General features: G+C 43.2%; 1 protein-coding gene across 1 annotated transcript; it reads left to right on the top strand.

Moving 5' to 3' along the window:
- The first annotated feature begins 1749 nt into the window (after window positions 1-1749).
- On the top strand, window positions 1750-16965 carry LOC127019034 (cytokine receptor common subunit beta-like). Its single transcript, XM_050900918.1, is given in 15 exon segments — window positions 1750-1813; window positions 3961-4094; window positions 4388-4402; window positions 6065-6269; window positions 6591-6739; window positions 8133-8304; window positions 8401-8533; window positions 8636-8796; window positions 9685-9830; window positions 9934-10108; window positions 11741-11831; window positions 12122-12191; window positions 14151-14254; window positions 14540-14594; window positions 14596-16965. Coding segments are annotated over 15 exon segments (2817 nt in total). The 3' UTR covers window positions 15739-16965.
- The last annotated feature ends 10600 nt before the right edge of the window (window positions 16966-27565 follow it).

A 27565-nucleotide genomic window follows, 5' to 3' on the forward strand; every position in this document is an offset into this window, starting at 1 on the left:
CGGGATTTAAAACGGTATGGCTGCCTTGGTTGTAGGATAACTTCAGATCAACTCTTCTCACCAGTTTCTTTTGTTTCCTCTATGTACTATAATACTTATAATTTATTATTCATTGTTGTTGAAATTGGTAAAACTTACTTCTTCAAATGTTACTCAAATTAAAGGGTTACAGAGATAAAGGCAGTTCTCTCTCCTCACCCCCTCCAATATATATGTACAAATAAACATAAAGTACAGAATGATCCCTGCCTTGAAGATTTTCTAGCCTACAGTAAAGCAGGAAACAGCACTGGAGTAAAAACCAGAGAATTCTTTCTTAGTCTTTCTCACTTCTGCTGCAGTCAATCCTCTTTTTTCTGAAAATACATTAGTCCCATGATCTGGTAATTGTTAACATGCAGATTGGCAATGACAAACTTCATTCCCCTCCCTTCCCAGTTAAACAGTCCCATCGAAGTGTGTGCTTTGGGGGCTAAAATAGGAAGTACAGACTTCCTGTTTCACAGGCAATTACACAGACTTTCCTTGAAAGGGCGTGGTCTGCTTTTTGGAAGTGGCATGTGAGGTGCATAGAAGATATAGCAGTTATTTTGAAGACTTACTTGCAAGAAAATCCTGTGGTTGGTTTATACCTTCTGTCTCCAGTTCTAGGGAAGTGTGGTTTTGCTGGCTTCTGCATCAGAGGATTCTGACGCTGTGGGGGGAGGCTGGACAGGGAGAGTCACCTGTCGGGTTGAATTATCTGCCTCACAGAGAGCTCTGGATCCAGGTAAGGGAACTGCTTCCACTCTGGGGAAAGCAAAATGGCAGAGAGTCTGCTCTCATACAAGGGCTTGGGAGTCAGTAAGGGATTCCTTAGCTGTAATGATTATTCAAGGGCTCAGCCAGCTGTTTCTGGTGTAAGGAAGTGACATTCAGGAACCTGAAAGTCATAGGAATTTAAAAGGAGTTTTTTCCATGCTCCCCTAAAGTAGAAAAGAGTCTCAGCTCTGTAACATACTTGAGTAGGTGAATTTATTATACTTTTGAGAGAGCAATGAGAGATGGCCAAAATTCTTTGGCCAATCTTGGCCTTGAATGCCAGTATTGAACAATATGGTCTGTGGTCTTTGAACCACTCAATCTACTCCCAATCTCAATAATCACCAAAAAAAAAAAAAAGATAAATAGTTTCTTTGGTATTATTTCTACAATTTGCAACTTGTTTGGGGAGCAGCTGGAAAAGTGGCATGTTGAAGAGAAAACTGAAAGTGAATGGATATGGAAATTCAACCCCTACAGCTCCCAGGAGCTATGTGGTTGGGGATCACATTTTTAAGGAAAGGTAAAAAACAGAACACCATTGCGGTTCATTAGGAAGGCTTTGAGCATGAAGAGCAGAAGGATGAATGAATTTGAAGGCTGAGTTCTCTTCACAGATTAGGATTGTTTGTTGTTGCTACTCAGCTGAAAGAATCCCTGCACTTCCTTGGAAATGTGCATTTACTTCTTCATTCTTTGCTCGTATTGCAAGCTCACACAATAAGAAGACATGGATTTTGTCCTACAATAAATACTTGGTAGAAGTTCTTTCTGAATGTCACTCCAACACGAAGCCTAAAGAAGTTCCCTAATTTAGTTTTACTTCTCTTTATGTGAAATGAAAACAAGAAGTTCCACAATAAGAAGAGCAAGAGAGTAGCCAGTGGGCAATGAAAACAATTATCTTCTGAATTAGGATCCAGCTTGTGTGCAAAGGACGGTATAAACATGAAAGAGATTTTCATCCTTCTGCTGAATCTGTATTCGGTCCTCACTGTCCAAGCCATTCGAGGTGAGTTTCAAATTTATATTCTCTTTTATCCTTCCATTGTTGCCTTTCATTTTGTATCTGTCTCCTTCTTTCAGCTAATGCTCTTCCTCATTTTCTGCTTGCTTTTCTGCTTCCTTCTGCCACCATCTTCTATGCTGTAGGAGAACAGACATCTTGATCAGAACCAATGTGTAGCAGATGCATGTGCAGACAAATCAATATGTTGGTAGTATGGACAGGTGAAATACTGGACAAATGGATGAGATGAGCAAGCTGACTGGTTAATGAGTGAATAGGAAGGAGGAATAGACCCTGATAGTTAGTGAAAACATAGGAAAATGAAGAACTGTGTGATTCAGATGGTAGTGTACAGAAGTAGAGACAAGGGGACAGACACAAGACGGAGGTGTGGGGGCTACCAAGAGCAACATCCAGATGACCTGATTTTCTTTTTGTGGAATTGCTGACAGATAAAGAGACCATCTGCTATATCCATTGCTTGTGTTTCTGAGTTTAATGTCTTTCCTCTTCTGATGCAATGAGAGCTACTTTTCGCTCTTTCGCTCCTCTCCTCTCCTCTCCTCTCCTCTCCTCTCCTCTCCTCTCCTCTCCTCTCCTCTCCTCTCCTCTCCTCTCCTCTCCTCTCCTCTCCTCTCCTCTCCTCTCCTCTCCTCTCCTCTCTCTCCTCTCCTCTCCCTCCCTCTCCTCTCCTCTCCTCTCCTCTCCCTCCCTCCCCTCCCCTCCCCTCCCCTCCCCTCCCTCCCCTCCCCTCCCCTCCCCTTCCCTCCCCTCCCTTCCCTTCCCTTCCCTTCCCTTCCCTTCCCTTCCCTTCCCTTCCCTTCCCTTCCCTTCCCTTCCCTTCCCTTCCCTTCCCTTCCCTTCCCTTCCCTTCCCTTCCCTTCCCTTCCCTTCCCTTCTTTCATCTAATTTGATTTAGCAGAGCTGGGAATGGGAAGTATCTCCTTGGATCACCCAGTGCACCATGTCTGCATCAAGACTAAGCCTGTACCCATCTGAAACATATCAGAATAAAAGTGTTGTCAGAACGTGTGCCTCATGGACATCTACCTTTTCCAAGACAGATGCCAATGCCTGATGTCGGCAGTAGCTGAGGGAGTTATGCTGCCTCACCCAGCGTCAATTGCAGGACATCTCCCTTTGAGATCTCTGAGGGAAAATGTATTACAGCGTAGGTCAGACTGGTCTCTTGGCATTCCAAGGCTTAGCCTTAAATTCAGACCATCCCTTTCTATGTAGGATGCTCCATTTTCTGGTTATGCAAGGAATGCTGTAGAACTTACTTTGCACTGGTTTTCAGCAGAAGATCAAAGTAAGGTCCCTCTTATGCCTGCTAGCTAAGACACCATCATACTTTTCTGATGGTTTTTTGCCTGTAAAAAGCCCCTCAACCAAGCTGATAGTAGTTCTCATCAAGAAAAATTATTTGAGAGCGCACTCATGTTTGCACACTGACATCTCTGTCTTCTGAAGGTCATATCCCAATAGTGCAGCACAGATATTACCTTCAGAGAAAATAAAGAAGGAGAAGAAAGCACCTTGCTTCATAGTGCATGTACCAGGGGTGGCCTGTATTTTCCCACTTCACAGATGTGAGGTTTAAAAAAAAAAGAAGTTATCCCTGACGAGGGGTCTGGCCATTTCTGGGTCATAAATCCAGTTCCAACAAATTAATTTGGGCATTCTTCCGAGTCATAACAAGATTCTTCCCAGAGCATCTCACTTTTAAATACACCTTTCTAGTGTCATAACCTTTACTAGGAGGTTAGTGGCAAAGAAGTCCCATACAGCAACACACAAAGATGAAATAATCACCATGTGCCTGCTGACCATGGTATCTACTAATCCCTGGAAACAATCAGTGTTTGAAAAGTGATACCTTGGCTAGAATTATGTGCCTTGCAAGCACAAAGGTCTCACTTCATTGTTGTTACTTGTAGCTTGGTTTGGACACTTGCGTATTGTGGAGATGTGCAGAATGGCCACAATTCTGTACATATTTTCACCAAGAGTCATTTTCTGGTGCCACAAGGAGAGTACTGTTATCAGTGTCTTCCCCATTCTGCTGGCAGAATCACTGTACCTCCTGCTATCTCTCACTACTTATATTTGTAATCACTGCACCTTTTTTGCCTGAATTCCTTTCTCAGAGAGTATCCCTATGAAGAGCTTGAGCTGCTACAATGACTACAACTCACAGGTGACCTGTACATGGATGGAGCATTCAGAGGCTCATGCCCTCGTTGGTATGATTCTTTACCAAAGGGATAACATTATAATGTAAGTAGCTGAAATGTGCTGTGCTGGATAAAAGTCCAAAGCAAAATTGGCCACAACTTGGAATCCTGGGGACCAGCAGTCAGGTTTTCAGAAAGCATGGCCACCTCTTTCTGTCATTGGGTTAAAGTAAAAGTTGTGCCTGCTTCTGACACCTCTTCTAGGAAGGGAGGAATGAATAGGGTGTGCTAGTGGAGTTATTTTTATCACCTTTACAATTATTTTCCCATAATTTTGTTGTGGGATCATAGATATGAAATAAGATGGGGCATATAGGTTGCTATTAATGGGGTGGAGAAGATGATGTCAGAACAAGTGTGAGCCTGAGTGTTGTTTATAAACATAAAAGGGAGGATACATTCCCTCTGTTATTTTGCCCATTTAGGAGCATCACTGAGAGTATAGTTTTGATCACTTCTGAGAAACATGTGTAGGCTGTGTGTTTGTGAGATAGAGAAGACTAGTAAGTTCATCTGTGCTATCACTTTTCCTCCCAGAGATACTGGTCTGTTCATGACAGTATCTCTCTGTTACATCTGTTTCCTTATGAAAAGGGAACTGAATCATCAAACTGGATCAATTGTGAGAATAAGAAAGGACAGAGAGGGAGGAATAGTCAAGGGAGAGAGGAAGACAAAGATGGAAAGCTGAGAAGTCTGGGGATACAGGGAGGAAAGGAAAGAGAAAGAACTCTTGATTTCATTGTAGAGAAGAAAGAATTAATAGACCTAAAAGCAGTTGAAATCAGTGGAAGGTTTTGGAACAGGACCTTGAAGCTAATACTTCTGGGAAAAGATGGTATAAAATTATCTGGACCTTTGGAGGATTCTCTGGAACATTGTGACATGATGGAGTGTGTGGATCACACAGGAAACATGACTGAAGTGAGCTAATCAGACAAGCAGGTATTAAGTGTGGACAGTCACACAGCTGAAATCAAAATGGCCAATGATTAAACAAGGTCAGCTCATAGGAGAAGAATAGTTGACTAAATCCCAAACTGTAAGGTAATGCTGGTGAGTAGATAGAAGTATCTTCAGGACTTCACAATCCTTGCGCTGACTCTTTTATTTAAGGGTATGCACATGTATGGTCAGTCCCACCCATACTTCAGGAATATCCCTGGTTTCCTTGCTAATACCCAACTTTTAAAAATAGCAATAGTGCTGAATAATGCTTGCTGACATATAGTTGGCTAGGAGACTCCATCCTATCCTGGAAGACAGTATTTGGCCTTAGATATTCACAGCTTACTATTTCTCATCTGAACTGGAACAATATAATATACTGGGCATGAAGCCATAAGCATAAACAAAATTCCAGAGGGTACAAAAAGAAGCAACACATCTCTCCAGCAGCTCAGGCTACTGCAAGCACACAAAGCTTATCCTCTTCTGTCTAGTTTAAAATACTGTTTCTAATTTTCATGATGCTCCTTGGCCTGGAAAAGGCTATCTAAAAGGATGATTAACATTCTGGATGAAATCTTTAATGAATACATAAGGTCCCTTGGCAGAACAGAACTACTAAGGATACAGAAGTACATTTTGGTTGGAGAATTTTTTTTAAGTGTCTTTCTGGGACTGCAAAATGAATGTCTTCAAAAAACTAAGGATCATCAGAAACTTTACTGCCTTTCACTCTGAGTAAAAGGTGCATTTCCATGACATTATTCTTCATCATACTATTTCTCACATTAAAAAAATTAGATTACATAGAGTTAGGCTAAAACCTAACAAAAATAGACTGGTACCAAAATATGACATTTGGCTGCACAACTTTGAAATGGGAAGGCATTTGACAAAAATCCTGGTGTTAAAAATGTTTGTCATATTAACTGATGCAAAACAGGACTAATAGGTACAGTGAGAAGAGGATATAAGTGCCCAAGTAAATTATAACAACAGAATGGGATGGAATTGGTTTCAGGCATTTAATTTTGCATTAATTATAGGTCTCCAAGTCAGATCTTTATAGATCACTTTCTCTATACACAGGGAGAACAAGGAGATGCTTTGCAAACACCAAACAGAAAATGACTTACATGAGGCTCCAGACTCCTATGTGCACTGGGTTTGTCGCAACACTACAAACAATTTTGGAATAGGAGTAGATCATATTTACAGCTTCAAACCTAACAAGATGCTTCAAGCAGAACTAAATGTTGATCTTTTCCAAAATGGTAAGGATTAAACACCAAATTCTAATTTTCCAATGAATGTTAGGGATCTTTGAGAATGTATTTGCCGTTCAGTCAGGAAGTGAATTACACTTCCATTGTGAAAACTGCCAAAGAGTTCCACATTGAGAAGATGAGGCAGAGAGGGGAGAGGGCAAGTTTCTGGGAGCAGCTGGACCTGGAAGGGAGAGTCAAGCAGGAGCTACTTGGTGTGGCAGGGATAAGATACTCTGGAAATGGGGAAGCTTACCTAGGTGTTTTCTTCCCCTCTTCATGTCCCTGTCCTCACTACCTCCTCTCACGGGTTGTACCTTCACCTTCCAGTTCAGACCCTCCCACCTCAAAACCTCTCAGTCAGCTTGATGAGATCAGGAGACTTCTTACTGACCTGGAAAGCAGCTGATGGAAGCCAAGGGCTGGGCAACGTGCTGGAGTATGAAGTCACTTACAAGCGGGAGTGGGAGTCCTGGGAGGTAAGAGCGGAGGAGCTGGGCTGTCCTGGTTTGGGCTGCACCCTTTTGGGTGGTTGAGAGCCTGTGGTAAAAGTTGTGCAAATGAACAGCCTTTCCATTCTCAGGCACTGTGAGGAGATGCAACAGATGTTGTTTCAGGTCAGGTGGAAAGGGCTCTCTTTCTGTTTGCAAGTGACTTGCCCAGTGAAATGCCACTTGTCCTGAATTGAATGCAAAGATCTATTCTTCACTGAAAAAAACCCACTGTGCTTGGGTTTTGAGTTGGAATTGATTTTGCTCTGAATCCCTCCCAAATAGAATTAAATCATGTTGCGACAGGAGCCTGTGGGTTCATGTGGAAAATGGCAAAATACATTTGAAGCTGCTTCCCCTTCCAGGAGGATGGGCTCTTTGGTTTTTTTTTTTTTTTTTTAAATTTTTAAGTGTCCATATCCCCAACTCCTAAATTTCCTCTGTCCCCTCTCTCCCTCCTTTCCCCCAACAACAGAAAGCTGCCTCGCTCTTGCTCTCCAACACCACATGTTGCCATCTTAGGCAATATGTGAGGACCTAGTCCCGGGGAGCAGGTACGTTGCCCATGTGTGAGCCAGACCAGGGTGGGCCAGTGGCTTCTCTGGGCAGTACAGCGAGTGGAGCGTGGAGGCATCATGGGAGACCCCTGAAGGTAGCGTGGGACGGAGCAAGGCCGTGCAGGGGTGGAAGCGCTGTCTGAGAAGCCAGACCTTTCCTGTCACTTAGCTTGCTCTCATCTTCTCTGAAGGTGGCCTTCAGCCCAGGAACCTTTGCTGCCTCTTCAACGGTGCAGATCGTCTGACATTCCAACAGGAACCTGTGGGTTCATGTGGGAAAATGGCAGAATACATTTGAAGCTGCTTCCCCTTCCAGAAGGATATGTTTTGGGGTTATTTTTTTTCAGTTTTTAAGAGTCCATATCTTTTGCCCTATTGTTTCGCTAGATCTGCATGTGTTTCTGTTCTGTACCTGTCAGCCTGATCTTTAGTTTTTAAGAGAAGTATCTTGGCCAGATTCCCACAAAATTCTGCACTGAGCAGTGTTGTGAACTTGTGTAGCTGGTGCTGAAGACAACTGGGGCTCTGCAAGCTGCAGGAGCTGGCCCACTTGCTGGGGTAGATTGTGCCCGACAGTGCCTGTGCCTCACCCTTCCTGTGCTATGCTGGCAGCATGCATGCTGAAGCACCTCTAGTATGGGAGCAAGGAGAACTGCATGGCAGCATGTGCATGGACCATCATTGCATGTGTGGGACTGCTGGGAGATGCAGCCTGACAGTCACCTCCTCTCACTCTTTTCCTGTCTTCCCTCCACCCCTCTTCTCAATTCCCCAACTCCCCAATTTCCTCCCTCCCCTCCCTCCCTTCTTTCCCACAACAACAGAAAGCTGCCTCACTCTTGCTCTCCAGCACCACACGTTGCCATCTCAGCCGTGAGAACCTTGTCCCGGGGAGCAGGTACGTTGCCCGTGTGCGAGCCAGACCGGGGCAGGCCAGTGGCTTCTCTGGGCAGTACAGCGAGTGGAGCATGGAGGCATCATGGGAGACCCCTGAAGGTAGCGTGGGACGGAGCGAGGCCGTGCAGGGGTGGAAGCGCTGTCTGAGAAGCCAGACCTTTCCTGTCACTTAGCTTGCTCTCATCTTCTCTGAAGGTGGCCTTCAGCCCAGGAACCTTCGCTGCCTCTTCAACGGTGCAGATCGTCTGACGTGCAGCTGGGAAGTGAAGAAAGCGATCATCACCTCTGTCCTCTTTGGCTTGTTCTTCAGGGCCACTCCGGCATCAGTGTACGTGCTCTGCCCATGGCAGCGTGCCTGCGCCTCTCCCATGGAGTTTCTGCTGTGTTCTGTTCCCCCTAATCTCAGCACAACCTCTTTTTTTCCCCTCAGAGAAGAAGAGTGCTCTCCTGTGCACGAGAAGGCTTTGCCCCACATCCCATATGTGGTGCAGAGCTGTGAGATCCGTGTTAGCAGCTCCAGCAGTCAGAGCCAGTACCATGTGTCTGTCCGGGCCAAGACGGAGGAGAAACTGATTGAAGCCTACAAGAACAGTGAGTTGCTGTGTTGTTTCTCGCTTCTCCTGGGAGTTTCTTGGACAGATGCCTGGCTGGGCAAGTGGGGCTGAGGACAGCAGTGATGAGGAAAAGTGGGTGGGAAGAGGAAGAGACCAGGACTGATGAAGAAAGGAACTGGACGCTGTGTCAGGTCAGAGGTCTGGGAGAGGTGGCTTGAAGGTGTGGAGCTCCTCAGGGGCACTTGTTACTCTGAGGAAGGTGGCGGCGGTGGAAACTGCTGTGCAGAAATTCAGGTTGTGACCCAGAGTTCCTCAGTAAGTGACTGTCACCCTGCTGGCGTCTCTGTGATTGACCTTCATGGGTGTCCCAGGTGACAGGGAGCTGCGGTGAGAGGTGTGTGTGTCACTATGTGATTTCTCAAGAAGCCAGTGGAGCTCTTGCGGGTTTGTGCAGTGGCCCCTGGAGCACTGGATGAGGTAGGACTCCTCTGCTGAGCGAGATGGGCCAGGTGGATCATCTCCGCCTGCGTGTATCTGGAGGTACTGGTGCTACTTTTCACAGACTAAAGCTGGCAGGGCTCCTGCAGTGGGTGAAAGTAGCAGGTAGTAGCTGCAAGAGAGCTGGGAATCTCTGGAAATGTGGTGGACTAGTACAGATGTCCCAAATATTGCTTTACTGCTTTTCTGTACACAGGGAGTGCTGTCAATATTAATGGCTATGGATTTTCTGTTATTTAATGGTCTACTGGTTTATTGTATTTGACTAGAAAATGAAGATGCGGAGAATTAAGAAGTGTTAAAAAGCTGACTTCTTACATTGCATAAAACAACATTGTTTTCAGTCTCTGGAAACTGTTCACAGTGGTGAAAGGGAGTGCTGGACCAGTATGTTGATAGGTACTCTGAGACATTCCGTGTGTTGCAGTTAAGGTGCTGCCGCCTGCAAATGTGTCAGTAACAGTGACAGAGAACCAAGAGTATGAACTGAGGTGGATAAAACACGCTTTGGGATATAGCTTCATAACACAGAGATACCAAGTCGAGTACTGGAAAAACAACCAATACAAAAAGGTAAGTCTTAGAAAGTGCCGGAGTCCTGGACTTCTCTTTGCTGGGCAAATGGGAAGGACAGTTCCTCTCACCTCTGTCATTTGTACTTCTTTCTTCTCCCCAGACTCCCCAGAAGTTAAATATCAGCAACGATGAACCTCCCTTCATCTTCACCCTGCAGATGCTGGCATCATCTACAGAATATAGGGGGAAAATGCGTGCTAGGGTGAATACGCCTCTAGATTATGAGGGGCCTTGGAGTGAATGGAGTGAGGAGTTCACCTGGAAGACTGAGAATGGTACTTTCCTGCAGGCTACTTCTGTAAGGTTTTGTGGGCTGTTAATGGCTGAAATGCCTCTATAGGGAAAGAAAGACATTCCCTCAGCTGGGGTTGAAGTTAGGTCCAGCCATGAGCTAGCTGGGGTCGCTTAAGAAGTGTCGTGGTTTAACTCCAGCTGGCAACTAAGCACCACGCAGCCGCTTGCTCACTCCCCCCCACCCAGTGGGATGCGGGAGAGAATCGGAAAAAAAAAACCAACTTGTGGGTTGAGATAAAGACAGTTTAATAGGACAGAAAGGAAGAAAAATAATAATAAAATGACAATAATAATACTAAAAGAATTAGAATATACAAACAAGCGATGCACAATGAAATTGCTCACCACTTGCTGACCGATGGCCAGTTAGTTCCCAAGCAGCGATCCGCCCCTCCTGGCCAACTCCCCCCGTTTAGATACGGGGCATGGCATCATTTGGTATGGAATATTCCTTTGGCCAGTTTGGGTCAGCTGTCCTGGCTGTGTCCCCTCCCAGCTTCTTGTGCCCCTCCAGCCTTCCTGCTGGCTGGGCATGAGAAGCTGCAAAATCCTTGGCTTAGTATAAACACTACTCAGCAACAACTAAAAAGTTGTGTTACCAACATTATTCTCCTACTAAATCCAAACCATAACGCTATACCAGCTACTAGGAAGAAAATTAACTCTGTTCCAGCTGAAAGCAGGACAACAAGGTAGCTGTCCTGTCTGCATCCTTGCAGTACAGCAGCAATGCTAATGAAGGAGGTGAGCAGGAATTAAAAGAATCTTTTAAGCTTCTTTCCTACTTCCCTTCCCAAGGTGAGTACAACCAACCGTAAAGTTTTCCACACGGAGAATCGAGCAAAGATCCTGCCCAAAAGATCATCCTTGTTTCCTGATTCCAGTAGTCCATTCTGCTATCAGTGACTGAAGAGCCCGAGACTGCAAGAAGACAGAATATAAGCCATCCGTCTTTAATTTGCAGAGTGACTATAGGGTTGCATAAAACACACAGTAGAGTCTACTGGGGATAAAACCTTTACATGTTTTTGCTGTTTCTGGACTTAGAGGCAGAATATCTGCTATCATGTGGTCTTGTGCCCAAAGTAATACGATCTTAGATGATTTGCCCTGAGGAAGCTTGTAGTGGTAAGACAGTAGGCAATTTTTGATGAGTGTACTCAGGAAGAAATCGCTATGTTGTTGATGATCAGTTACGGCCATTAGCAGAGGAAGCTCGCTCTTAGAAAATCTCTGAGACCCCTTCTCTTCAGCACTGCGCAGAGTAAGGCAGACCTACGAAGCCTGAAGACATGCCTGTTGTTCATGGTGGAGTAAGGTACCTAACGACCTTTTTGTTAGCATAAATGGTTTGCTCTGATGTCAGTAAAAAATAAAAAAGAATCGGTAAAGGAAACGATGAACTCCTTTGGTCAGTAAGCTGTTCAGGCCACATTTGGTCTGTCCCACTTCGGAGGGTATCCCAACAGTTTGAAGGCCTCATGATGCTAGCCCTTGACAGGCCACCTACATTTCCCTCATCTGCTTGTATGAAGAGTGACCAGAATGAAAAACCTGTTACGGGAAGCAGCCACTCTGCAGGTGGATACCTATTTCTCTTTCCTCTCTTTTAGCTCTGCCACCAGTGATGCTTCCAGTGATGCTCCCCGCTCTCATCATCACTTTCCTAATAGTTGCCTATTGCAGCTATAAGTATTTCCTCAGGTAGGCTTGCGTTGTGACTAGGAGACCTGGCAGCGTGTTGGCCATGTGGGTGGCATAAAGGCTGAGGAACTTCTTGTCCCCCATGAGAGAGAGGTCTCCGTGGAGACGAGCCTTGGTGTGCAACGGGCAGCCTTGTGCGTGCCTGTGCAAGGGTGGGAGTTGGGTGGTGGCGTGCCAGGGCCTTGGTGGTGCCTGGCTGTGCAGAGCAGCACGGTGTACGGGGTGCAGTCTTTTCTGGTTGCAGCCAAGTTGAGAAGCAAATCTTGAAAACTGTGTGGTGTTGTTGCAAGGAAGAAGAAAATGTGGGAGGAGAAGATTCCGAACCCCAGCAAGAGTCTCCTGATCCAGAGCTACCTGGGGGTAAGAGGGAACTGTACCTGTATGAAGGGTTTGTTATTTCTCTCTCTTTTTCAGGACTTCCCATAATCTTAAGAGCTGTTCTTGTCTCCTAGTCCAGAACGAACAGATGTCTTCATTAGTCTGTGCCTTATTTTTAGGAGAAGTTGTGGTCATCTGCAACAGAACTGTGTTCTTATATTTACACTAGTAGACTTCTTTGTGTTGTGCTTGTCAGCATCAGTGTGATTTAAAATCAAGCTAGAAAATTTTCAGGACTTTCAAAGTTTAACTGACTGAAATAATCTAGTGTCATTAGCCCTTCCACCGGCTTTGTTGCCCTCCTCTGGACACATTCGAGTACCTTAAAATCCTTGTTAAATTGTGGGGCCCAGAACTGCACACAGTACTCAAGGTGAGGCCACACCATTGCTAAATACAGGGGGATAATCACCTCTTTTGATCAGCTGGTTATGCTGTCTTTGATGCGCCCCAGGATGCGGTTTGCTCTCTTGGCTGCCAGGGCACACTGCTGACTTGTATTGAGCCTGCTGTCGACCAGCACACCCAGATCCCTTTCTGCAGGGCTGCTCTCCAGCCACTCCTCTCCCAAATTGTACTTGTGCCCGGTGTTACTCTGTCCCAGGTGCAGAATCTGGCATTTGGACTTGTTAAATTTCATTCCATTGATGATTGCCCAATGCTCCAATCTATCTAGATCCCTCTGCAAGGCCTTTTGTCCTTGAGTCAACAGCACCTCCCCGTTTGGTATCGTCTGCAAACTTGCTAATGGTGCCTTCAACTCCTGCATCCAGATCATTCATCAGAAAATATTGAACTGGCCCTAGAATTGAGCCCTGAGGTACACCACTGGTGACTGGTCACCAGCCAGATGTAGCCCCATTCACTACAACCCTTTGAGCTCTGCCCTTCAGCCAGGTCTTCACCCAGCACACTGTGTACCTGCTCATCTCACAGTTGGACAGCTTGTCCAGAAGGATGCTGTGAGGGACAGTATCAAAAGCCGTACTAAAATAAAAAAACCCCTACATCCACTGCCTTCCCTTTGTCCACTAGGCGGGTGACCTTATCATAGAAGGATATCAACTTAGTTAAAGAGGACTTTCCCTTTGTGAACCCATGTTGACTGTGCCTGATGATTGCATTGTTCTTTAAATGCCTTGCAATAGCACCCAGTATGATCGTCTCCATAATTTTTCCAGGAACTGGGGTTAGACTAACAGGTCTGTAGTTCCCTGGGTCTTCCCTCATGCCCTTCTTGTCAATTGGAATCACATTGGCTAGCTTCCAGGTAGCAGGGACCTCCCCAGACTCCCAAGACCTTTGGTAGATGGTCAAGAGGGGTCCTGCCGTAACATCCACTAGCTTCTTCAGGACTCTGGGATGAATCGCATCAGGCCCCGTGGACTTATGAACATTCAGCTGATACAGCTGGTCCCTTACATTTCTGTGTCCACAAATGGAAAGTCACTGTTCCCGCACTCACGGCCCTCTGACTCAGAGGACCGGGCAGCCCAAGGTCTCTCAGTATTATTAAAGACTGAGGCAAAAAACGCATTGCATACCTCTGCTTCTTCTTCATCCCTATTAGTCAGGTGACCATCATCAACAAGTATTGGTCTAATGTTTTCTTTAGACCTCCTCTTGCTATTAACGTACTGAAAAAAGCCCTTCTTGTTGTCTGATACAACACTGGCCAGCTTCAACTCCAATTGAGCTTTGGCCTTTTGTGTCTTCTCCCTGCATATACGAACCACAGCTCTGTGATCTTCCTGCAAAGCTTGACCTTGCTTCCAGAGAGCATACAATTTCTTTTTCCTCTGGAGCTCCAGAAGGACTTCCCTGTTCAGCCAAGCTGGTCGTCCTCCTCTTTGTTTTCTTTGTCCATGAGGAATGTATGGTTCTTGATTGTACTGCCAGTGAGACGCTGCTCTTTTGTCATGTCTGCTTTTTCATTTTCAGAAAGTACGCTTAGGAAACTGGCCAACAAGCAGCCAGCTGGACTTCAACAAATACAACCTTTCAGAGAAGATGGAGCAGGCTAGCTTCCTTCAAGTTGTGGACAGGTGAGGGAACAGCACGTTATAGTGACACTGTGGACGATAGTCTCAAAGAGCTCCCTAAGTCATGGCAGGATATAATCAAATGTTCTGTCACTAAAAAGCCTATACAAGTTGCTTTTGAGGGAGGCATACAATCTTCTGCTATCATTGGGGTTAGCCTGCTTCTCCAAGAAAGATTTTTCCTAACCCTCTGTGTAGCTATGTGTGTTTTCAGCTAAGCTTCTTTTATATTTAAAGTTTACCACCATAATATCTCTCATGAGCAACTTTTAACTTCCCCATATTCAGACAGACGAAGACTTTGGCGGAGTTCCCTGAAGGGCAGGCTAAGAAGACAGAGGTTCTCCCCTGTTGCACTGGACCTACAGAACTCATACCAAGCTTTAAATGAGCCAGAGCATGCCCCAGTTGCCTGCTCAAGTCAGATTGCTGGTCATTCCTTTCCTGTTTCAAGGAGAAACAGTGCTGATGCAAGTATTGCTTCCAAGACAGCAATCCCTTGCTTTGCTTTCAATGGTCCATACTTGTACAGCCCCGTGATGTCCTCCCAGCCTGATATGCAGGCGACCCTGGAAGTGGACCCCGTGGGAGCGCGTGAGAAATCAGTTTCCCTTCAGTATGTGACCCTCCCAAAGGAAGACTGTCCCCAGGCTCCACAGAGGCAAGAACAGCCAGGAGCAGGTCCTCCACAACCTGTCCTGCTCCCAGATCAGAAGGAAACGATGCAGCGCCTCGACGACGAGAAAGAAGTCTCAACGGCCCCACCAGCCTGTGGGAAAGGCACGAACGTGAGAACAGAAGAGCAGAAATCTCCAGAGGCTCTTAGCTGTATCACATCTCCTCAGCAGTGCTCCTTGGAGTACCTCACCACAGAGAGCCTGTTACTGCCATCAGCCAGCGACTCCACCCGTCCGCCACTTGTCACTGCTGGGGAGTTACCTTGTGACTCACAGGAGCCCCAGCCCTGCAGCGACCACCCTTGCCATGAGTTTTCTCCTGGGAAAACTGGTGTCATGGTCCCAGTTTCAGGTCAAGCACCAACCTCTTCTCCTGAATTGCACCTGGATACATTTGGAGACTATCTTACTGTCCCTTTAGGTCTCCATGGACATTCAGAACCCACAAAGATTTCTTTGCCTGTCTTACAGAAGGGAAACGATCTTCCTAGAAAGCAGCCTTTGTCAGAGGGTAACTTGGTGGTGTTAAACCCTGACAGCACTGAACCAGTTTTCCTTTGCCAGGTTGGTGATTATTGCTTCCACAGCCTAAAATCCAGTGTGAAGATGGATATTAGTCAGGAAGACCACCAAGTCAAGAAACCTTCCGAAGGGAAGACAAGACCTGGGAAGCCTGTATCTGATGATGAATCCATCACTGGCGAGGAAAAGGATGTACCAAAAATGCAGGCTATTCAGCTTTTTAAAAACCTGAAATCAGATGATTACTTTTCCTGGCAGCAATCTTTGAGGATCACAGAAATCTGTTAAATGGGCAAATATTAATGAATACCAAAGCTACAGGTAACTGAAAGAGGTTGCAACTATCTGATGAAAATGAGCCCTCAAACCTAGGAACAAATAAACACCAGTTCCCTTTTCCAGCTTCCAGTCCAACATATTGAAAGACTTGAAATAGCTCAACATCCTTCTCAATGGCCTTCACAGATTTGGCATGAAAGACAATCCAAGTAATGCCCTTTGGTGTTTTTCAAACTTTTTGGCTTATCCACAATGAACAGCTTAGCGTCCTGATGATCCTGTGACAGATCGCGGTTATCTTGCAATAATACCAGATTGCCTGAGGCAAAACTTGTGGCAGGAAATGCAGGCTTAACAGCACAAAATGCTATCAGAAGAAGACAGGCTTGGAAACCTTGGAAAGAAAACTTATGTTCTTAAGAGCAATTTTGTTGAACTTTTGTGTGTGTGTAAAATAGATCTACGAGTCACCAAGGAGCTTTCATATCTCTACCTTTGCACTACTGGCATGAAATAGGTATTGTCTAAGGTGAAAAAAACCCAGACAGTAATAGAAGGGTAAATAAAAAATGAGAAAAAATTGTTGAAGTCCAGGAGACCTTTCTTAATGTTAAGGTGCAGTGCATCACAGCATATTCTAAGGGTAAGAAGGAAACATTACTGGGATACATAAAGTAGGCTGTAGAGAACCATGGTGAAGAAGATACATTACTGAAAGAAAACCCAAGGACTCGTAAGGTGCAGTGAGAGGAAGGGATTGGGGCAGGTAACAGAAAATGACAGGCAAGAAATATTGTGAAGGTGCAGAAGCCTGTATATCTGCTGGGGTTTTTCTATTTCTAAGCGTTAAAGTACTATATGATTTTCTTTTAAGTTCATTGGCTGTTTATGCATGATGCAATTAATCTTATGTCCTGGTTTCGGCTGGGACAGAGTTAACTTTCTTTTTAGTAGCTGGTACAGTGCTGTGTTTTGGATTTAGTGTGAGAATAATGTTGATAACTCTCTGAGGTTTTAGTTGTTGCTAAGTAGCACTTATCTTAAGCCAAGGACTTTTCAGTTTCCCATGCTCTGCCAGCAAGCAAGTGTGCAAGAAGCTGGGAGGGAGCATAGCCGGGGCAGCTGACCTGAACTAGCCAAAGGGGTATTCCATACCATGGAACATCATGCCCAGTATATAAAAGGGGAGAGTTGGCCGGGAGGCGCAGCTTGCGGCTCGGGAATTAACTGGGCATCGGTCAGCGGGTGGTGAGCAATTGCATTGTGCATCACTGTTTTTTTTTTCTCCCCCCCCCCCCCCTTTTTTTTGTTGTATTCCTTTTCATTACTATTATTATATTTCATTATTACTATTGTTAGTATTATATTTTACTTTAGTTATTAAACTGTTCTTATCTCAACCCACAAGTTTTACTTTTTTTTTTTCCTTTCCTCCTCCTCACCCCACTGGGAGGGGGAGGGGGAAACGGCTGTGTGGTGCTTAGTTGCTGACTGGGGTTAAACCACGACATCTTAACTATGTAATTATTCTTAGGTTTTTTTCTGAGTAACAAGCTGTGTTGAGAAAGAGGAGCCATTTTTTCCCAGTTCTGCTGTAAAGAAAGTGGTGCAAGGTAAGAGCATTTGTTCAAAGCTGCCACTCTGTGATCAGTAAAAGGCTTTGGTTTCAGACCTGAAGGTGGGCTTGCAATCCAAAAAACCATGTTTCTTTTTTCAAATAAAAAATTTGTACTAATAAAAAATATTATTTCTTCCTATAAATCTTTCCTTTCATATGTTAAGAGCATTGTGGTTACAATAACATTACTGTTAGCTCATCTGATCAGGCCTCAAAAGATTCTGTAGGTTCAGCTATGTCACCTGTGAGGTAGGATGTTTTCTCCTGAATTTGCTATATTATTTGACAAAGATAATGAGAAGGAGTTTTGTGTTTGTGCCAGCTGATTCCTTCTGCTGGGTTAACGAGACAGTGCTGATTCAGAAATTGTAGTGAAATGCATTTTTTTTTCAGAATTTAAATCCTTATAAATACCATTTTAAACCTGAAAGGTGTGCAAATTCAGTTTGGTGTTCTTGACAGCAAAAGGCAGGCAGTTGCAGCCTCTGATAGAGAATAGTGATGAACACTTTAAGGGATTTTCAATTTAGTCCTTTCCTAATCAATGGATTTTTTGTTAATCTCTCCTTTGTCCTTTTATGAGCAGCAAAAACAATTTCTTCCAGGCTTGTGCTCTGTCTAGGCATGTACTAAAAGGAGATGTTCGAATCCATATGCAAATTTGGTATCTGGATTCACATCTTAGAGATGCATCACCTTGCTGGGCCTTGAATTGCTGTGGTTTTAATAGCCAAGAAGAACAGTGAGTGGGAGAACTTTTATTCAGCTCAGTGGCTTTTGGATGAAGCCCATTTGCATTGTGATCAGTACTCGTAAGAGCTATCTGTTCCTCCTGTCCTTCTGCACTTCACTGGGCATTTGCAGAGGTCACTTTTGGAGACAGGATTTATAGATACAAGAACATTTGATGTGACCCCACAGAGCAGATATTATGATCTGAAGATCACTTCAGGAGCCTGGAACTTGCAGAGTAACATGCCATTGTCAGGCTAGGGGAGCTGAACGGTGGTTTTCTTTTGCAACTATAACGATTGTTTTAGGGCAGAATGAGTTTCTGCTCTGGGGACTTGTTGTTCAATATCCACCTAAGCATCATTAAATAAAATATGTAATGAACATTGGAAGCAGAGGTCACAACCTATGGCTCTGCTGTGCCAGAGGAATCCACTTCTTACTGGGTTACAGAATCAAAGCTTCCATAATCTTAGTCTGTTGCTGATCCTGTGAATCTTCCATTCTCTTCTGCATGAGGTCCAGCTGCAGTGGGGATGGGAAAAAGCATTTTACAATCCTGTAGCCTGGTGATTCAAGACTTAGGAGCTGTTGTGAGTCCCACGTCTTCAACTTCCTGATCATTAGCCTGAGCCACAAAGTTACTGTGCAAAAGGAGGTTGCTGCTGCCTTCCTCAGTGCTAGGTACTGATATGCAGGAGAGGAATCATCATTCTGATGATTCAGGAGCCAATTATGACATGCTCCTCTCTCTAGGGCTTCCCACTAAGTAGTTCCAGCCCCTCAGCCTGTATATCTGAGTGATGATTCACCAATGTTTCCTATATAGTCAAAAAAGGAGAGGTAGGCATCTCAGTTAATGCTGTAAATCACATTTTACAACTTTCTATTTACATTGAATATACAGTTATGAAATAATTGTAACCCTTTCCTTACTGTATGCTCAAACATCAAAGATTCTGCCTGTGTTTTAACAGCAGGCATTTTTCTGTTCGTTGCTCTGAGGTGATCAGTTTATTATTCCCTTATCATAATCTTCCTTAACCAGAAATATATTGCCTGAATTTGCATGAGATTAGGGTAGTAAGTATATTGTGACCTCAATAGTTCTAATTAAGATCCATGCTGAACTAGTCTGTTGTTCTGTTTCTGCTAGCCTGGGGGTTGTCTTGTATGTAAGGAAGGAAAATGAGGCTGATTGGTTTGCTAGGAAAGGAAGGCTGCAGTGGAAAGCCCTCCAAGGCCTCAAGGAACAATAGCTGGAGAATTTCTGAGAATCCTGTATCTCTGCAGGGTTATGGAAAACAAACCCAACCCATCCTGCTAGTCCCTGTGTAGTTTCTTGTTCATTCAGTCAAACACATTTGTACACACAATCTTATTCCCATACAACTCCAATGAATGACCTCTGCCTCTTCTCCTCACTCCCTACATGCTCCCTCTGCTCTCACTACAGAGCTGAAATTTCCATGAAAAGAAACCCCGCATGTTATGTTCTGTACGTGGGGAATAAGTAGCACAATGACTTCACGCCTGTTTTGGCCCTTTTTAAGTCCTTCCAAGTGGCTGCCAGGATTCCGCATGCTCCAGCCTTGATCCTAACAACTCCTCATATTACACAATGGATGTTTCACCATGGCATTAGGTGGGTGGACCCAGACTCCTCTGCAAACTTGCTCAACATGAGCCAGCTTTAGGTCAAAAGCTTTGTAGGTTCATTGTGTCCTTTCCAGTTTGTTGGTGGAGGAGCATATGGTCCTCGTTGCTGAAGGCTAATTTGTTTGTCTAGAAAAGTAGATATAAAGCTATCTGAAACAATTGGATGGCTCTTTTTAAAAATTTTCCAGCTCCTTGTTCACAGCGTGCACACACATTGCAAACTTTTGAGATGAGTACTTTTGCATCTGCTGTAGCCTTGCAGTGTACTTCTAATTTGTTTGTCCTTCTGCTGCATTCAGAGGTACATATGATGTTGATGCACATTTTTTAGTTTATTATTTCATTCACTGCAGATTCATGGTGGATTCATGATGCTGTTTCAGTGTCTAAAGACACCCTTTTCTTCCCTTCTACTTGTAGCAGAGACTGTAATATAGGAACATAAGACTAACACACTGGGTCTAAACAGTCATTCTGTCTTGCCCAGTATTCTGTCTCTGCCAATATTTGCAGTGGATACTTAAAGCCAGAGTGTAGCAAACATGGAAAAGTATACAGTAAATAATTAAATCCTTAACTGATATATTTACCTGGTATCTGGCCCAGAGCCTTCCTGAGTTGGAGGTTACATCTAAGCTGTTGTAGACAATATGTACTTAACAGCTCTGGCCTTTAGAGATTCAACTAATCCCTTTCTAAAACCACTTAATTTTTGGCTTCATAATGTCCGATAGTAAAGCATTAATCAATTTGTTTATAAATAAAAACATTCAAACAAAAAAATGCCCACATTTTCCTGGACTCATTTTGTGCCAGTTGCATGGTAAGTTGCTCCTTTGTTCTTGTTCTAGAAGAACTGATAAACCATCATTCCTTATTCACCATCTCCTGTTTGAGATGCTACAAACTTCTGTCAAATCATCTCTCAGTTGTTGTGACTCTCCCATTACTGTTATTATTTGTCTGCTCTCACAGGTTCTTTGATCTTGTATAGTTAGAATTATTTTTTTGTCACATGAATGTCTATGTATTTATTAACACTGAATTGATTAATTGATTGAGAGCAGCCCTGCAGAGAAGGACTTGGGGGATAATGGTGGATGAAAAATTAGATATGAGCCAGCAACGTGAGCTTGCAGCCCAGAAAGCCAACTGTATCCTGGGCTGCATAAAAAGAAGTGTGGCCAGGAGGTTGAGGGAGGTGATTCTACCCTTCTACTCCACTCTTCTGAGACCTCATCTGGAGTACTGTGTCCAGCTCTGGGGTTCCCAGTACAATAAAGACATGGACCTGTTAGAGTGGGTCCAGAGGAGGGCCATGAAAATGCTCAGAGGGCTGGAACACCTCTGCTGTGAAGAAAGGCTGAGAGAGTTGGCGTTGTTCAGCCTGTAGAAGAGAAGGCTCCGGGGAGACTGTATTGTGGCCTTTCAATATATAAAGGGGGCTTATAAGAAGGATGGAGAAAGACTTTTTACCAAGGCCTGTAGTAACAGGACAAGGGGCAATAGTTTTAAACTGAAAGAGGATAGATTTAGATTGGATATAAGGAAGAAATTTTTTACAATGAGGTTGGTGAGACATGGAAACTGGTTGCCCAGAGAAGTTGTGGATGCCCCATCATTGGAAGTATTCAAAGTCAGATTGGAGAGGGCTTGGAGTAAGCTGATCTAGTGAAAGGTGTCCCTGCCCATGGCAGAGGGTTTGGACCCTTCCAACCCAAACCATTCTATGAATCTATGGTTCTATGATTCTAATTTCATACCCCATTTATACCTAATAACAGCGCTTTCTCCATCGTTGTTAGATTGGAGTACCCTAGATAAAATTTTGTCTTTCTTAGTCACCCACATCTCTCAGGTGAGAGATTTCTCATCACTGTGTCTTCCAGATCATTTATAATTATGTTGAAGATTACAAATTCCTGGGAGAACTCACTTAAAGCTTTCCTCCAATATGAAAACTAACCATTAATTTCTCTAATTTGTTTTCTGTCTTTAACTGACTTTAATCTACATGAGAACCTTCCTTTTATCTCTTAGTTTCTTGGAACCACATTTTTGAGGGACTTCATCAAGCTTTTTAGACATCTAGGTATAATACAGTAATTGGATAACCCTGTATCTCTTTGCTTCTGGAGTTCTTCCAAGAACTTTACTAGTTTTATGAGGCATGACTACTGTCTACAAAAGCTATGCTAACTCTTCCCCAGAACATTTCTCTCTACTATTTCTTTTTTTCATTATAGTTTGTATCACCCATCCTGTACAAAAGCCAGCCTGATTGGTCAGTAGTTCCCTGGATTCTTCTCTGAGTACTCCTCAAAAACTTGCATTTGGTACTTCTTTTTCTCTGATACTGAGGCCTGTTAAAGCCTTTATTTACTACAATTACTTGTTCGGCAATTGAATTTTTAAGTTCCTTTACAGATTTTATTACAAGAAAGCAATTGAGTAAGAATGTAGGTTATGCAAGGCTTGTAAAGAAAGTAATTACGTTTTATTAAACTGAAAGATTTAGTTGGAAAAGATCATTATAAGTTATCGTTTTTCTCTATACGTTTTGCCTCATTTACTCTTTCAGAACATTAAGGCTATAATAACCCTACCTTTATACTGTGGGTAGACTTACAAAAGGCCTAAGTTCACTTTTGAGATTTTAAATGATTCTTTAAACAACCCCTTTGGCACTGCAAACATTTGACCCTCTTAACAGCTTCTTGGGCTTATTTTTGCCAGTCTTGTTATTTTTATGTACGCCCTTAAAACATTATTGTAGTAAACTTGTGTCTTTTGTTGTTTCAACTTGTACTAGGTCTTGTACATTATTCAGGACTCAACCAGTTTGTTTCATTTCTTGTGAGTGCTTTCACAAATAGCTCCAAGAAGCAATCATTTGTAGTGGCTAAAAAAGTAGAATCTGTGACTAGATCCATACTAGCAAATAAAGTAGACCAAGGTCCATTTCTGGCTGTAAGAGCAATTGACATGGAGCAGTCATGGAAGATTCGTGTATCCAAGCTCTTTCCCCAACAGTAGAAGGTGGCCTCTTCCACACTGCATGTTGGAAACTGTCCCTGGCTTGCTCATTGACATAGACAAAAGCCATGTCAAAGCATTCGCTAACAATTGAGTGGAGTCTATGATCTCATTCCAGAGCTCAAACCTTTGCCTTGTCCTGGTTTAGTCTACCAGTGCAGACATAGCCTCATCACAGTTCACTGTGATGTTTACCTAGTCTAGTATGATTGGACTGTTCCATTGTTACTGTTTGTCTGCCCTTCAGGGTCTCTGGTCGTCTCTAGCATTTCACTCACCTCCTTTTGGTCAGATGATTGATAGCATAGCACTAACAGTATACCGTTCCTTTCAGTGTGGAATGAAATTCTGCAGCCATTGAAATTCTGTAGTACAACACAACTGTTGACACATACTCTGTTTGACACTATACTTTCTTTAGCATTAATGTGTAAATGCAAACTACTCTTCTTGTACAAAATGTATATTTATGTATGAGTGTTCCACTGAATATCTTCTTTTCATCAAACTTCCATAATGCCTATTATATTTTGGTTTTTTTTAACAAAGGCATTTGCCAATGATTCTGCCATTTAAACCATATTTCAAAAGGGAAGTATTTGTATAGACATATTTCGGCATTTGTCTTGATTTTGTTGCATAGTTTTATATGCTCTGCTTACCTGGGTTAGTGTTTTTCTTTGTTTTTTTCTTACCTGCTATTCTATCCATTTTTTAAGTCATAGGCTTTCTGTGATTTCAGACCACACAGATATATCAATCTTAACAATTTACTTTCCACATCTGGCATGATTTCCTTGGTTTTCATTTTAAAATTGCCTCATAGTGTTTTTAATCTTGAATGTCAGCAGCACTGATTCTGTTTTGATTAGGTGGAACTCATCTTATATAAACTTAATCTGCTTCAAAAATTTACCAGATACTAGTAAATATAATCCCCTTTTCCCTACACAGTTTAATCAATCATGCGCTGAGCCTCTGTTATCTGACACAGTGTATAAAATCATGACCATTGAAGAATGCTACTATGTAGGACCGCATTTTTAGCCTCCTGGTTTAAATTTTGCTTTCAGGACCTCTTGCCTGCTGTTTCTTTGTTGGTGGTGTGCATATGGGCCATAACCATTGGGTCTTTCTTAGCACTTACTAAGAGAATGTCTAGATTCCTTGTGGTATGTGCCATCTTTCAACTGCATGCATCTTTTCTAGTAAAATGTTTGTCCATGTTTTTATTTACTTGGTCATGATCTTAATTTTATTAGAAATGAAGGAGATAGATACTTTCCTTTTTCTGCTCCTGAAGGGAGCCCATCCTAATTAAGACACCTATCAACCTTTGCTGCACATGGTATCTGTTGAGTGACTCATGGCACAGTGTTGGCTAGCGTTCATGTCACCCAGGACCACTATTTGGGAGGTGACCTCCTCCTGGAGGTGAAGACCAGATCTAGCAGATGAGGTCCACTCAGCCCACCCAGGGATACCTGGCTACTGTGATATGAACCTATGACATTACATGCCAGACAGAACTTCCACTGAGTGCAAAAGAGGCTATGGATGGCCTATACAGATATGACAAGACCCACACAATGTCTAAAGGATGATTTGGTTTCATCCTCATGTCTTGGAGCTGAAAGGCTTGACTTGTCCATCTGTCGTGGTTTAACCCCAGCCAGCAACTGAGCACCACACAGCCGCTCCCTCACTCCTCCCCCCCCCCAGGTGGGATGGGGAGGAGAATCAGGAAAAAAGGTAAAACTCGTGGGTTGAGATAAGAACAGTTTAATAACTAAAGTAAAATATAATACTAACAATAATAATACTAATAATGAAATATAATAATAATAATAATAGTAATGAAAAGGAATATAACAAAAAAAAAGGGAAATAAAAAAAATAAAAATAAAAATAAATAAGACTCAAGTTAAAAAAAACAGTGATGCACAATGCAATTGCTCACTACCTGCTGACCGATGCCTGAGCAGCGATCCGCCCCTCCCAGCCAGCTCCCCCCAGTTTATATACTGAGCATGACATTCTACAGTATGGAATATCCCTTTGGCTAGTTCGGGTCAGCTGCCCCGGCTGTGCTCCCTCACAGCTTCTTGCACACCTGCTTGCTGGCAGAGCATGGGAAACTGAAAAGTCCTTGGCTTAGGATAAGCACTACTTAGCAACAACTAAAACATCAGTGTGTTATCAACATTATTCTCACACTAAATCCAAAACACAGCACTATACCAGCTACTAAGAAGAAAATTAACTCTGTCCCTGCTGAAACCAGGACACCACCCATTCAGTCAAGTTATATCTCACTTTGGGATAAAAGATTTTAACTGACTAACAAATGGCCTTTTGGTGCCTTGTCAATTCACGATTATGTGTTTTCTGAAAGGATTAATTAAAGTCTTTCTGGTCAAAGAGCCCTTCCCAGTAGTCCCAAAGAGGTTACCACTGAATTTATGGCTGTCTGCTCACTGCTTTTCATATATACCCATGAAAGTTGCTTTCACTATGGCTCAGCAAACAGAGCAGGAGAAATCCAGGGATTTAGACTCATCCCTCCTACCTGGTCTTTGAATCAGAAGAGTTTTCTTGAACCCCTACCCTAAGCTGCTGCTAAAGGTTGTCACTGGATTTCACTTTAGATAGGGAATTAACGTGCCAGTTAACTCCCTTTGTGAGGCCTTTAAAAAGAAAGGCATCACTTCACAGCCTGATTATATGGAGGAAGTTGCCTTTCAACTTTCCGAAGCCAAAGCTCTTCAGGCCTTTGAAGCATAGGTATGTCTTGGCACAGTGATTTCTGTGCAAACTAACAAGGTAACTGATGGTGTCAGACTCTGCTATGAGACTAGCACGGTGAATTTGCTATCACTCATCTGGTCACACTCCATGCAAGCTCAAGTTACTGTAGCAGCTTCGCTGAAGAGGCATGCCTCAGTTCCATCCAAGGGAACTGTAATCTCACGTTCACCAAGCATTGCTCTATTGCCGAAGCACTCCATCTGATAGGTAGATCCTTTGTGTCTAGGGATGCCAAAACCTAATTGGAGTAAATTAAGTGAGAAGAGTAACAGAGTACTGCTTGGAATCACACGCGGTGTGAGTGTGCTTAACAAGCATGAAAAGAAGAGAAAGCAATTACTTATGAATGACTGAAGTTTCAAGAGACATAGTACATGGGTATTCACTACCAATCCTCATTTTTCTCCACTGAGGTCTCTGCATGTAAGTGGGATAATTCTTCTGCCTGTTAAGAAGAAAATGAAGGGATAAGCTTACACCTCTTTTTTATCTGTGAAAGACATGAAGAGAAGGAGAGTGCAAGTGTGCCCTTTGGGGACTGCGAAGACAAAAAGTTTCCATTCTCAAGCTCATGTCCATACGCTGTGTGCAACGTTCACTTTTACAGCATAACCTGAAAATTATTGCCAAGTAGCTTTCCCTTCTTTTTCCTCTTTTTGGCTTACTCTGCTTTTTTTTTAGCTTTTTAAAAATTTTTCTAATGCACTTCCAGCTGCCACTGATTCATAAGAAATTGTGTATGCTGCAAAAGATGTAATCCAAATTTTCCTGGACTCCGGTACTTCCAATTGATAAAGGTACTGCCCAAACCTATAGTAGTCTCTTCACAGAGACTGCAGTCTAGGTTAGAGAAAGCAGTAAGAAACTTCACCGCCTCTCACTTCTTTAGATGTCACCACTCCCCTTCCTTTTTTTCCTAAGATTAAAAAGCAGATCTAAATATATGTTAAATTACACTGTCTCCATCTGAGTGTATATTTCCCTCACTTCTACTGATGCAGAGTGATATTATCACTTAAATTAAAATACGTAATCAGAGTGTGGCTTGAATTTTAATCCCTTAAGAGTGTGGGTTTGGTTTAAGTAGAATCCACAATTCTAGTGCTACTATTTGGATGGAGACAGTTTTATACAGCTCAGGCTTAGCAACAGCAATGTGTCTTCAAGACAACATTCACAATGTAAACTAATGTTTTATTTAATGACCGTTTAACTTTATGGCAATTAATTTTCCTTTCAGAAAACATTGCACACAAGGAGAACGATGATATAAAGGACAGATTTTGAGTGCAGATCAGCAGAAAAGAGAACAAGCAGCAAAGTTCAGCCTCTGTTAAGATATCATTACATCTTATTTGTGGAAAAATTAGTCGCATTTCTTGGAAATGGTTTAAGCAAAATATAACAGTGAAAAGTACTTCCTTCCCTCTTCCTCTTAACTGTATGACATCTGACCAGGAACCTAGTTGCTGGACCTATGCTATAAACAGAAAGATCAGAGAGAACAAATCAAACGTGCCTCTGGTGCTGAAGGCTACAACAACACAACTGAAAGGGAGACAGAGCACAGGCTCATTTGAAGGGGTAGGGCTGTGGGTGTCCCACTGGCAGTTGCATTTGCACCAGCTCCTTGGAAGTGATAAATGGGAGAGTCAAATAACCACTTGCTGTGAAGCACCTGCCTTGAAGACCACTCAGCATTCAGGTAAGGCAAACGTGTCGTTACTGTGGGGAAGGAATTGGCAAGTAGCCCTCTCTCTTCAAACAAACAAGGACTTAACAGCCCTGTGAATCAGGTCTTAAAATGAAGAAATAGGAGGGCTGGATCTCTCAATTCACCAGAAGTACATTTTTGTGAGTAGGAGTGGTAAGAGAGGCAAGGAAGTGTTTCTTTTTGGGCAGGTTCGTGATTCAGTGGAACAGCAGTGTGAACTTTGTATGGATCAGATGGGTGAATCAACACGGATAATTAATTCCTTCTCA

Source organism: Gymnogyps californianus, chromosome 1 (genome assembly GCF_018139145.2).
Source record: "Gymnogyps californianus isolate 813 chromosome 1, ASM1813914v2, whole genome shotgun sequence".
Classification (NCBI taxonomy): domain Eukaryota; kingdom Metazoa; phylum Chordata; class Aves; order Accipitriformes; family Cathartidae; genus Gymnogyps; species Gymnogyps californianus.